Raw genomic sequence first — 13411 nt, 5'->3', positions numbered from 1 at the left:
GCGTAGGTGTGAGGGAGCTCCCACCCCTCCATGATCTCGCCTCCAACCTTTGTGACAAGGGCCCTCTCCTCTGCCCTCTGACTGGGAAGCTGGGGTTTGAGCCTCTGTGCTGTCCGTACTTCCCATCACCAGGTCTGGCTTTGGGGCAAAGAGGTGAAAGCAGTACAGTGGAATCCTGGTACTCCTCACTAACTACTTCCAGGAGGTACAATGAGGACCCAGAATGACAAATATCAAGCAAGATGTTTTGCCTGGCACAAAATTTTTACATCAAATTTCATCAAGTACCAAATTCAGTGATTTTCAAAGTAGATGAGCACCAGAGAATGAATGCATAGGATTCTCAGTACCAGTTCCTGTAGCCAAGGAGAAAGACCTTTTCTGAGTTTTAGGAATTTGTGTGGCTGCCGCTGCCTCTGCGGAACAGGAGCTACAGGTTGTATGTAGTGGCTGCTGTGGGGCAGAGCTGAGATAAACAGGATTTCCCCTGCTCGCTCTCTACACCTTCCCACATCCTCTGATCAGAAAGGGCGGGTTTCTGTCCATTCCGCTTCTGCGTGACTTCTTCTAACTCTAAGCCAGAGAAATGGGAGGAAAAGAGCAAAGCAGGAATCTCACTGTCGACTCAGTCTTCAGACTTGATTTCTCTCCCTAGTCTGTCCGCCTTTATTCACTGTCCAATCCTTGGATTGTGGCTTTTGTCTCTGTCTGGGGTTTCTACTGGGATCAGCAAGAGGAAGAGGACGACGGTGTGCTTACTGTCTTAGCAGGAACTGCTTTTGAACGTAAAGCTAATCTGGCTAAAGAGGAAAACTCCTAATGCACCTACACCTCATGAATGCAACACAATGCTTCTCAAGGTGAATTCATTTTAAATAAAATATTGGTGCCATGATGTTCATAGGAACTTCCACAGAGCTAGTGATCAACTCTATCTTAGTAGATCCAGACACAAGGGTCAAATATGAAGATACTTTTTTCTTCTTCCGGTACCAGGGATCGAACTCAGGATCTTACACTTGCCAGGCAAATGTGGCACCGCTGAGCTTCCTTCCCCAGCCCAACTTTTTTTTTTTTTTTGCAGTGCTGGAGATCGAACCCAGAGCTTTGTGCTTGCTAGGCAAGTGCTCCACCCTGAGCTAGAGCCCCAGCCTGAGATAAACTTATTACAATACTCAGATTAACAATGGTTATGATCAGGCTTCTCAGGTTCTTTAACAAAGAGGTAAACACTGAGCCCGTGGTAAATGCTGTCGCTTTCAGGGTCTCCAATTCCTGAGCAATACGGTCAGGTCTGTGTAGATGCGTATACACTTCCAGGTGGGTGAGCATGACAAGCCGAGTGGCTTATTGCTTACTCAAGGAGCTCCAAGGTGATGGTTCCTTTCGGTTCTGCTTCTACACTCTTCCCCCAGAACTTCAGTTTGGGATAGATGGAGCCATGGAAGATGAAATCGTTGTTTAATCCTTCGGCATGAAACGCGCTGATTGGGGGGTGATGGCTGACCTGCTCAGAGATGAGTCTGAATCCAAGGTCATCTCTAAGATGGAAAAAAGAATAGCACAATTAATTCTATCACTGAACGTGCACATTATTGTCATTTCAGTCAGAAAGCAATGAAAATATTAAACAGGTTCAATGAAGTACATAATTATTTATCATCTTGGTGAAAGAACAACTTAATATATGAGAAACCATACAAATGTAACCCAGACAACCAAATCGAGTGTTGTTACAATGGTAGCTACTTGGACACGTTACAGAGCACCTGCATGGGTCAGGGTGACTGACACGAAATGGTAGTATTAGCCGTGTGAATAAAACTTGTGCCCTCACGTTACGTTAGAGAAATATAGTGTGTTCTCTTTACAGCATCCAGAGAATGTGATCGAAATTTGTACAAACAAGAAGGTGATATAGAGAAACTACAGTCAAATGAATTCACCTAATCATGTATAAATAAGGAACAGGCTCGTCAGGCAAACAGAACCAACCTGAGGATGCCTCCACTGCCTTCAAGGCATACAGCACACTCTTGGCAGGTATTCGAGCTAATGTACTTAATACAGCTCTACAGTAAAAACCTTGGGCCTTAGGGTCTACATAAAAAGGAGGATAATTAATCCCATGATGAGGCACACTCACAATACTTTTGATAATGATGCACTTTATGTCTGTTCCAGTATTTCGGACACAGCCTTTAAAGTCATGTTTCTTTTTTTTAAGACGGGAAGGAGTTTATTTATTTTTAATAAATTTTATCTCATTCTCCCCTGAAGCCTCTTCCCCTATGTACAAAATCTTTGTTCCCATTTTTCCCTTCTATTTTCACTTTTCTTGTCCCTTCCCTCCTTTCTCCCTCCTCCCTTGTTCTCCCCTTCCCACTTGAACACTTTCTTCCCATTTCCCAACATCCATCATACGTTTCAGTCCTTATTTCCACATTCAGTTCTGCATACCATAAAATCGTAAGTTTCACAGAAACAAGTATCAAAACTGTCCATTTGTTCCAGTCATACAGAACTATCTGGTGGTGCTCAAAATATGTTTTCCAGGCCAGGGATTTAGCTCAGTGGTTCCACCGCCTGCCTCGCAAGCGCAAGAACCGAGTTCGATCCCCGGTACCAAAAAAAAAAATCAGTTTTCCTTCTTCGGTGAGAAGCTATGTAAATCACGCAAATGCAAGCATCCCTAGGGCATGGGACAAGAGCTCACCGCACTAATTCGTAGGTTTCCCCCAGCAGCGGGTTGAAGGGCTTCCCAGTCCGCTCCCACTGCGAGGCCACCGCAGACACTGCAAACGCAGCTACACACTGTGGGGCAGAGATGGCACGAGTTACACAGGGCCTGGTGCATCCTCACCCTCTCAGGACTGAAACTGTGCTGAAGACAGTAATTGACAAAACTATTCTGAGGAGTTTAATTTTTTTCAATGGCTCTAGAAACAACATGGAGACGTGGATATTTATAAGGAAAAGTCCGAGTCTCTTCCTACGTGTTATACTCAAACATGGTGTTCATAATGCTCAAAGACTGCTACAAATTCTTTCAAGACTTTCTAAAAGTTCTCAAACCAAGTTACATTCATTCATTCATTTATTTTTTACTTTGAGACAAGATCTGGCTTATGCAGTTCAGGCTGGCCTTGAATTCACTATGTAGCTCAGGCTGGCCTCGAACTCACAGCAGTCCTCCTGCCTCGGCCTCCCTAGTGCTGGGATTACAGGTGTGCACCACAACCATGCTCAGCCAGCAAGTTACTTCTGATATACTTAAACATTTTTAAAGGACCACAGTCCTGCAGTATTTGAGGGAGATGAGTTCTAAGGCGACCCTTAGATGCCAAAATTTGAGGGTGCTCACGCTCATAAAATGCTGCAGTATTTGCATGTAACCTACACAATCCTCCCATACACATTAAATCATCTCTAGATTATAATACCTAGTATAACATAAAAAGTTATCCTGCATTGTTTATGGAATAATTACAAAGTCTGTACATGCTCAGTACAGATGCCATTTTTTCCTTAAATACTGTGCATTCAAGCTTGGTTGAACCTGAAGAACCCAGGGATATGGACAGCCAACTGTACATCACATTTATGGGGCGGGAGGGCCCTCAACGATTTAATTGGTGTCAAAGCCAATGAGGTTAGGAAAAGCTGATTTATATAAATGAAAGGACAGAAAGATTCAGGGTAGGATGCTCTTGCTTTGTGTGAAGGAGAACAACTACTCTCTGCCTTTGTCTCATCCACCCATGGCCATCGCAGAAATTTTAAAAGCTCATTCCCTGCTGTCTTGTTTGAATACACAGGGGTATGTGTACACAAGCACAGGCACAGGGACACGGAAGCACAAACGTGTGTACGCGTATACTCGTTCCTCCCTAGGAACTTGCTGAGATCTGGGGATGAAGGAAAGATGGGAAGGGCGGGAGGGAAAGGAAAGGGAGAGAAGATCAAGATGCCATGTGTATATGACCAATTCTCCGGATGAATGTATTTTTTATATACTGCAAACATATACTAATAAAAAAGGGATGGGGAATTTCTTAAGAAAGTTTCACAGAAATGGACTTTTCCCTCTGCTAACAATGCTACTTTCTAAAATGAAGATGAGAAACAGCTCCCAATATGCAGGTGTGGTGTGACCACCTTCTCCTTCTGAAATTCCCACTGGCCGTCCACTGGGAGCATTCTGCAGAGAAGGGGTGCGGGTGGGCAGGGGGACCTCTAGACATGCTGATAAGCACTAGGAACATTTCTCACTCGCACTGGACTTTGCTCTAGTTGTGTGATAGGCTGGGGAAGGGGGTGGGAGAAAAGTCTCGAAGATATCAAACCTTTTCCCAGGGCTTGATAACATACCTGCATTCTTTCCACGGGGTCAGAAAATGAACTGGCCTTGTGGATGAGGTAAGTATGCTCCATGTATTCAGTTAGTCGCTGTAGGAAGCTCAAAGGCTCATTAAATATAACTGGCATTGTGATCTTGGAGAGTTCCTATTTAACAAGAAAACTGAACTGTTATGTCCAACATACACAGCAAACTTATCTCTGCTAGCTCATATAACAAGTTCCTCCAGAAAATTATACCCTATAAAATTTAATCAAGTTCAGTTCAATTTCACAAATCTTTTCAGGGTACCTAAAAATGTGAAGTACAGTATTCTAGACCTTGACAGGAATATAAAGACCACCCAAACCTCCTTGGCTTCATGGAGAGCACAAGCGAGTGGCAAGCACGAAACTACTGTTGAGTCTGCTTAGATCAGAATTAAGAAATGGGATATAAAAGTGATGGGGACAAATTTAAAGACCCAATCCAGAAATGGGCATCTGAAATGAATAAACACTTCTCAGATGAAGAAATAGAGACAGCAAATAAATGAATGAAAAAATGTTCAACATCACTGGTCATTCAAGAGTTGCAAATTAAAATGCTGAGATTCTAGCTCACGCCAGAAAGAATGGTTGTCCTCAAAAAATGAATCAATAACAAATGTTGGAGGGGCTGTGGGGAAAAAGGAACCCTTCTCCACTATTGGTGGGAGTGCAGACTGGTGCAGCCACTGTGGAAATCAGTGTAGAGATTCCTCAAAAAACTAAAGTTAGGGCCAGAGATTTAGCTCAGTGGTTCCATCGCCTGCCTCTCAAGCGATGGACCAGAGTTTGATCCCCGGTACCAAAAAACAAAACAAAAAACTAGAGTAGAGGTTCCTTTTGACCCAGCTATTCCCCTTCTTGGTATCTTCCCAAATTAAAAGCATCCCAGCACATGGATACATACATATCCATGTGTTTTGTTTTTGTTTTTGTTTTTTTTCCCCTTCCCTTGCCCTCCCTTCACCCCCTCCACCCTTCCCTATTTGCAAAGACCTTGTTTCCATTTTTTTCCTCTTCTCATATTTTTTCCTTTCCCTTTTTTCCCTTCCCCTACCCCTCCCAATTCCCCTGCTCTTTTAGACCTTTTCTTCCTGTTATACATTTTTTAAATTACAATATTAAGATCTAGGAGACATTACCACAGATTTTACAGAATTTAAAAGGATATAGAAAGCATATTACAAAAATCTGTTTTGAAATAAATTTGACAACTTCTAAGAAGTTCCTTGGAAGACAAATTAATGAAACTAACTCTGGAGGAAATACAAAATTTGAATAGCACCTATTAAAGAAAGTATATTCCTAGCTTGAAAACCTACCTATATGACCACACCAGGCTCATAAACATTTTAACTGATAAATTATATCAAACAAAGCATAAAAAAGAAGGAATACTTCTCCCCTCATTTTAGGAACTCAACATTGTGCTAATCCTAAAACTGGATAAAGATAATAGAAGAAAAAAGTATGAACATAGATAGAAATTTGTTTAACAAAACAAACTATTGGAAGTCAGATCTGGCAGGATGTAGAAAGTGGTGCTGTTATAGGGATGGCAGTGTTGGTTCAGCATTGGAAGATCCACCCCCAAAAGTCAGCATTTTAACAGAGGAAAGGAAGAAGCCATATGATCCTGTCACTAGTTGGAGAAAAAGTATGGGACTAAATTCTACAGCTGTTTATGGTAAAAGCTATCAGGAGACTGGAAGTAGAACAGAAACTTCTCAACCGATTAAAGACATGTACTCCATACTTCCAGCGAGAATGCCTTATATGAATGGAGAAGATACAATGCTTTCTCCTTAAGGTGGGGAACAAGGGCAGATATGCTTACTCTTCATCTGTCCATTAAACTTTGAAACCTAGTCCCCACAAAAATAGTCTGGCAATAAAATGACACAACTAGGATAGGACTGGCACGGCAGAAGCAAAATCTTTATATGTATGTAGATGAAATGATCATCTACAGAGAAAATACTAAGAAATCTCTAGGAGCTCCTAGAACTTGTACTTGAATTTAGCAGGATTAGAAAACACAAGGTATATATAAAAACTCAGGTCTGTGTATACTTGCTATAAATGAAGAATTGGATTTTGAAATTTAAAAGTTATGTAGGAGTACAAAGGACCTAGAAAAGTTAAAAACAAAAACAAAACAAAAACAGTGTTGGAAGATGTTTAGTACCTAATTTTAAGACTTCATCTAAAGCAACAGTAATCAAGGCAGTGTTGGTGTAAGGAAAGACATATAGATCATTGGAATAAAACAGAGAATCTAGAAATAGAACCACACATACATGGTCCACTGAGTTTTGGAAGATTATTTAACATTAGCATTTTATACAATATAAACTCAACTCAAGAGCCGAGGAAGAGACAGTGTTTTCAGCAAATGGCACTAGAACACCTGGTATCTGTATATAAAAAATTAATCTCAACCCTTTTTTTCCATACATGAAAATAACTTGAAGGGATCTATGAACCTAAATAAGAAAGCCTAAAAGTATAAAACTTTAAGAAGAAATTATAAGGGAAAATATTTATGAATTCAGGGTAGGCAAGGACTACCTAGGATACAAAAAACATGGTGTAAAAGAAAAAAACTGATGAGATTCCATCAAAATTTAGAACTTTAAATGACATCATTAAAATGAAAAGTAGTCCTTAAACAGACCATATTTACAATGCATATAACCTATGACCAGAATATATAAAGAAATCTTAGAGCTCATTAATAGACAACCCAATTAAAATGTAGACATAAGAAGATGATAAATAGCCAGCATAGCACAAGGAATGGAGTGCAACTCTAGAATCAGAAAAATACTAATCAGTATAATAATAAGATTGAATTATACACTCATTAGGGAGATGAAGTTAAAAGTTTTAAAAGCCTTGTCATGACTTTTTCTTTTTGTTGGATTCTCCCCCTTTGCGTTTAATTTGTCATGCCCAATGGATTCATTCTGCTGGGTTTCCTGGGGTTGTGATCCTCATTGTCTTTTCCCAGGGTATTGTCTAAAATTTTTTGGAGTGCCACTTTGGTATTCATGAAGTTCCTGAGGTACTCTTTATCATCAAAGTATCTTATTTCTCCATCCATTTTGAAAGCTAGTTTTGCAGGGTACATCAATCTGGGTTGGAGGCTGTTTTCCTTTAGGGCTTGAAATATGTCACTCCAAGCTCTTCTTGCCTTAAGGGTTTGCACTGAGAAGTCTGTTGTGATTCTGATGGGCTTTCCTTTGTATGTGATTTGTTTCTTTTCTCTCACTGCTTGTAGAATTTTGTTCTTCTGTTGGATTTCTGGAATCCTATTATATGCCTATGTGTAGATTTTTTTTGATCAAGGCTAGCTGAAGTCCTATATGCCTCACTTATCTGTATGTCAAGTTCTTTTCCCCTCCTTGGGAAGTTTTCTGCCATCACTTCTGTGAAGTTTTTTTATGTCACCTGCATTCTCTCCTCTTTCTTCATTGACTCCAATCAGTCTTATGTTGTTATTCTTCTTTGCATCATCTAGCAGCTGTTGGATTGATTTCTCGTGTTCCCTTGCAATTTTTCTTTTCCTCCTAAGTGCAATCTTATCTTCTATATGTGAAATTCTATCCTCACATTGTTTCATTCTGCTGCACAGACTTTCGATGTAGTTTGTAATCTCTTGGAAATCTGTTTGTATGTTTTATGGATTCCATTTGTTTCCTATGTTGGGATTCCATCATGTTCCTCAGATCCTCTATTTTTTTTATCTGTGTCCTCTCTAGATTTATTTATCATGTCTTGCACCATGATCAAAATCTTTGCTGTTATCTGAGTAATTATTTCTGATTTCATTTTTCCCAGATCCTCTTGTATTGCCAGTTCAGAGAGTCCAGGTGGTTGAGTGTCAGACTGTTCCATCTGGTTTCCCTTTGGGGTTGCTGCAGGTGATCTGGAAGTCTGTTTTTGAGGCTTGTTTATGTGTCTTCTCGTTTCCACTTGGGGGGGGGTGCTTCTGGCACCCACGCGGCTCACCTTCTCTACGCTAGGATCTTGGGATGGAGGCAGGGGAGCTTCATTCTGGGTGCTGGGACCGGCCGAGCTTCTCTCCCCTAGGAGCCTGGAATGGAGGCGGGGAGCTTCCTTCCAGGTGCTGGGACTGGCTGAGCTTCTCTGCCCTCGGAGCCTGAGATGGAGGCAGGAAGCTTCCTTCTGGGTGCTGGGACCAGGTCACCTTCTCTGCCCTAGGAGCCTTCTCTGCCCTAGGAGCCTGGGATGGAGGTGGGGAGCTTCCTTCAGGGTGCTGGGACTGGCTCACCTTCTCTGCCCTAGGAGCCCCAAGGAAACCAAGTGATGTGACAGTGAAGTGATGTCCGGCGGGATCCCTTTTGGTGCCATGTTGTCACACACACCTCTGCAGTGAACATGCTGGCTCAAGGCTCCGTTTACCGGGCTGATTTAAGCTCCATCAACATCTGAGTTACCTCTCAAAGCAGACCCACATCCATGTTTATAGTGGCACAATTTGTATAGGTAAATCTTGGAAACAGCCCAAATGCCCATAACGAATGAATGGATAAAGAAGATGTGGGTTTTTTTCACACAATGGAGTACCACTCTGCCATAAAGAAAGATGAACTTGAGACATTTACAGCTCAGTGGGTGCACTTTGACACCATACTTTAAAGTTGAATAAAGTGAACATACATGTTTAAATACCACATTGTTTCTCTGGTATGAGAAACAAAGTAGAAATAAGGACTGAAGTATATAACAGATATCGGGAAATGGGAAGAAAATGTTCAAATGGTAAGGGAAGAAGGGAGGGGACAGGGAGAAAGGAATGTACAAGAAAAAAGTGAAAAAAGGAAAAAATGGAAACAAAGCTTTTGTACAGGGGGGAGGGGGACTTGCAGGGAGGGAGAAATGGGAAAAAAAAAGAGGCAGGAGGTACCACGTACAGGTGCACTTTCCCTATGATGAGTGTTATCATGTATGACTAAAATGTACGAATAAATGTTTTGCTATTAAAAAAAGGGATGGGGACACAGAAAGAAAAAATCTTCATATTGGTGTTAAAATAATTAACGGAGGGGCAGGCTGAGATGTAGTTCCAGTGCTCTGGTTTCCCACATAAGCCAACTAAAACCGAACTCAATGTAAAAACTGTGGCTTTTCCACTCAGAACTGCCAGACTCACCTCTCATTCACAACTGTCCTCTTTAACCAAGCAAATCTACTTTCTTTGTCTGAGCCTCTCAAAGAATATCATATAAAACTTCTCCACTCCTTGCAGGAGTGCTGAACTGCTTAAGGTCTGTGGCTGCCTCAGTCATGAGTCACTGCTCAAATAAACTCATCAAAATCTCAAGTGCTAGCTTGTGCCTAAAGTTCACCTTTTAAGAGTGGCTAAGGATCAACCAGATATGTCAAAAACTTGAGACTTGGAGACTGGATAAAGATGTGTTTTGTTTTTTTAAAAAATAAAATGGAGTACTACTCAGCCATAAAAAATGAGAAACTAGAGGCATTTATAGCTAAATGGACACACATTGAGGCCACACTGTTAAGTGAAATAAATAGGACACGCATGTGTAAACACCAAATAGCTTCTCTGAAAGTATAAATAAGAATCAAAATGAGAGGCAGGTCTGCGCACACCCTACCGAGGTCCTGAGTCACGCGGAACATGCCGAATCAGCCCACTGCAGACAGGCAGGTCTGCGGACACCCTACTGAGGTCCCGAGTCTCGCGGAACACGCTGAATCAGCCTGCGCCCTGGCAACAATCCACTGGACCCCGAGCCCCCCCCCCACTCCTCTGTACAGCCACCTGGTTCCACACTACAAAGATGCAGAGGACACCGGATCACTAGACGATGGTACTGAGTGCTGCTGTTCCTGGCCCAGGGGTAGGGGCTTCTGAGCAGCCATCCCACTGCTCCTGGTCCAGAGGAAGGGGAATCTCAGCCACCATCCATCCCACTGCTCCCAGCCCACAGGAAAGGGCTTTTGGGCCACCATCCCTACGAGTGCTCCCGGCCCCTGTCCCACCTCACCTGGCTCAGAGGAGGTAATCCGTGCAGGCGCCAACAGAGCCCGCCCCCCAGTCGAAATGAGAAAACACGTAAAAAGTCTCAAAACCAGACTTCCAGATCACCTACAGCAACCCCAAAGGGAAATGAGATGGAACACGCTGATACTCAACCACCTAGACCCACTGAACTGGCAACAAAGTGGGATCTGGAAAAAATGAAATCAGAAATAATTTCTCAGATAACAGGAGCAGTTGTGCCCCTAGTGCAAGACATGATTAATAAATCTAGAGAGGAGCTCAGGAACATGATGGAATCCCAACATAAGAAACAAATGGAATCCATAAAACAGATGCAAATCGATTTCCAGGACATGAAAAACTCCATTGAAAGTCTACACAGCAGAATGAACCAATGTGAGGACAGAATTTCAGATATAGAAGATGAGATTGCAAATAGTGACCAGGAAAAGAAAAATTGCTTCAAAATTATAAGGGAACATGAGAAATCAATCCAGCAGCTTCTAGATGATGCAAAGAAGAATAAAAAAAGACTGACTGGAGTCAATGAAGAAACAGGAGAGAGTGGAGATGACATAAAAAATCTCTTCACAGAAATAATGGCAGAAAACTTCCCAAGCAGGGGAAAAGAGCTTGACATACAGATAAGTGAGGCATACAGGACTCCAAATAGCCTGGATCAAAAAAAGTCTACACACAGGCATATAATTGTTAAGATTCCAGAAACACAACAGAAGAACAAAGTTCTCCAAGCAGTTAGAGAAAAGAAACAAATCACATACAAAGGAAAGTCCATCAGAATCACAGCAGACTTCTCAACACAAACCATCAAGGCAAGAAGAGCTTGGAGTGACATAGTCCAAGCCCTAAAAGAAAACAGCCTCCAACCCAGATTGATGTACCCTGCAAAACTAGCTTTCAAAATGGATGGAGAAATAAGATACTTTCATGACAAACAGCACCTTAGGAACTTTGTGAATACCAAACCAGCACTCCAAAGAATTTTACACAATATCCTAGGAACAGACATTGAGGATCACAACCCCAGGAAGCAAAGCAGAGTGAACACATTTGGCATGACAAGAAAATAAATGTAAAGGGGGAGAACCCAACAAAAAGAAAAAGTCATGGCAATTACAAGTCAATACATTTCAGTTATAACCATCAATGTTAATGGTCTCAATTCACCAATCAAAAGAAAGAGACTGGCAGAATGGGTCAAGAAGCAAAATCCAACAACATGCTGCATACAAGAAACACACTTCATTCAAAAGGAAACTCATAGACTGAAAGTTAAAGGGTGGAAAACAATACTCCATGCGACAGGAGCCCCCCAAAATGCAGGAGTAGCTATCCTCTTTGCAGATCAAGTAGACTTCAAACCAACACTGATTAAGAGAGATGAAGATGGACACTACATCCTTGTAAAGGGAAGAATCCAAGAGGAAGAGATGACAATCATAAATATCCATGCACCAAACACTAGTGCGCCCAACTATATAAAACAAATACTAACAGACATGAGAAGTCATAAATGCACTAATACAATTGTAGTGGGGGACCTCAACACCCCAGTGTCACAAATAGAGAGATCAACTAGACTAAAAATAAGTAATGAAATACTAGAACTCAATCGAACTCTTGAACAAATGAACTTAACATGTTTACAGAGTCTTCCACCCCACAAAATCAGAATACACATTCTTCTCAGCTGCACATGGGTCATTCTCCAAAAGAGACCACATACTCACACATAGAACATGTTTAAGTAAGTGCAAAGGAATTAAAGTTATCCCCTGTATATATTATCAGACCATAGTGCGATGAAATTGGAGATCCATAGCAAAAGAAACTCAAAAAATTTCATAAACATGTAGAAATTGAACAACACACTTCTGAATAACCAATAGGTCACAGAGGAAATTAAAGAAGAAATCAGACAGTTCCTTCAATTAAATGACAATGACAATACAACATATCAGAATCTATGGGACACAATGAAAGCAGTCTTACAAGGGAAATTCATAGCATGAATACGCATATTAGGAAAACAGAACGAGCCCAATTAAACAACCTGATGCTGCACCTCAAGCTTCTAGAAAAAGAAGAACAGGACAACCCCAGAGCTCAGACAAGGGAGGAAATTATAAAGATCAGAGGGGAAATCAATGCCATGGAGACTAAGAGAACGATACAAAAAAATCAATGAAGCCAAGAGTTGGTTCTTCAAAAGAATCAACAAAATTGACAAACCCTTAGCCAAACTTATCAGAAAAAGGAAAGAAAAGGCCCAAATCCATGCAATTAGGAATGAAAAGGGTGAAATGACAACAGACCCAGCAGAAATACAGAGGATCATCAATACCTACTTCCAGAACCTATATGCCAATAAGATGGACAACACAGAAGAAATGGACAGATTCCTAGATACATATGCATTACCAAAGTTGAACGAAGAAGACCTAAAAATTCTGAACATCCCAATATCAACCAATGAAAAAGAAAATGTCATTAAAAACTTATCAGCTAAGAAAATCTGGGGCCCTGATGGCTTCACTGTTGAATTCTACAAGACATTTAGACAGGAACTGCTGCCACTACTGTTTAAACTCTTCAGTGAAATTGAAAGGGAAGCAATACTACCAAATTCATTCTTGGAAGCAAGCATCACCTTGATCCCCAAAGCAGAGAAAGACCCAACCGAAAAAGACAAATATAGGCCAATCTCACTAATGAACACAGATGCAAAAATCCTTAATAAGATACTGGCAAACAGGATGCAGAAGATCATCAAGAAGATCATACACCCTGATCAAGTGGGATTCATCCCAGGGATGCAGGGATGGTTCAATATACGAAAATCAATCAATGTAATACACTCTATTAATAGAGCCAAGGACAAAAACCATATGATTATCTCCATAGACGCAGAAAAAGCATTTGACAAAACCCAACATGCATTTATGATAAAAACCCTACAGAAAATTGGAA

The 13411-nt window shown here is 41.2% G+C and overlaps 1 protein-coding gene across 14 annotated transcripts in view; it reads right to left on the bottom strand.

Moving 5' to 3' along the window:
* Osbpl1a (oxysterol binding protein like 1A) overlaps positions 1 to 13411 on the bottom strand; it is a 198608-nt gene that overhangs the window by 11883 nt on the left and 173314 nt on the right. For all 14 annotated transcript variants that reach the window (XM_087189608.1, XM_021265138.2, XM_087189620.1 and 11 more), the window contains 3 exons: positions 4372 to 4506; positions 2717 to 2814; positions 1359 to 1541 (listed from right to left, as the gene is read on the bottom strand). In XM_087189608.1, coding sequence (XP_087045734.1) covers positions 1359 to 1541; positions 2717 to 2814; positions 4372 to 4506 — 416 coding nt within the window. The remainder of the gene's footprint in view (positions 1 to 1358; positions 1542 to 2716; positions 2815 to 4371; positions 4507 to 13411) is intronic.

This window comes from Heterocephalus glaber, unplaced genomic scaffold, assembly GCF_053883595.1.
Source record: "Heterocephalus glaber isolate CG9 unplaced genomic scaffold, H.glaber_assembly_v1.0 deba00000331, whole genome shotgun sequence".
NCBI classification, from domain to species: domain Eukaryota; kingdom Metazoa; phylum Chordata; class Mammalia; order Rodentia; family Bathyergidae; genus Heterocephalus; species Heterocephalus glaber.
Note: the sequence above shows the minus strand (reverse complement) of the source record. Positions and strands in the feature narration are given on the sequence as shown.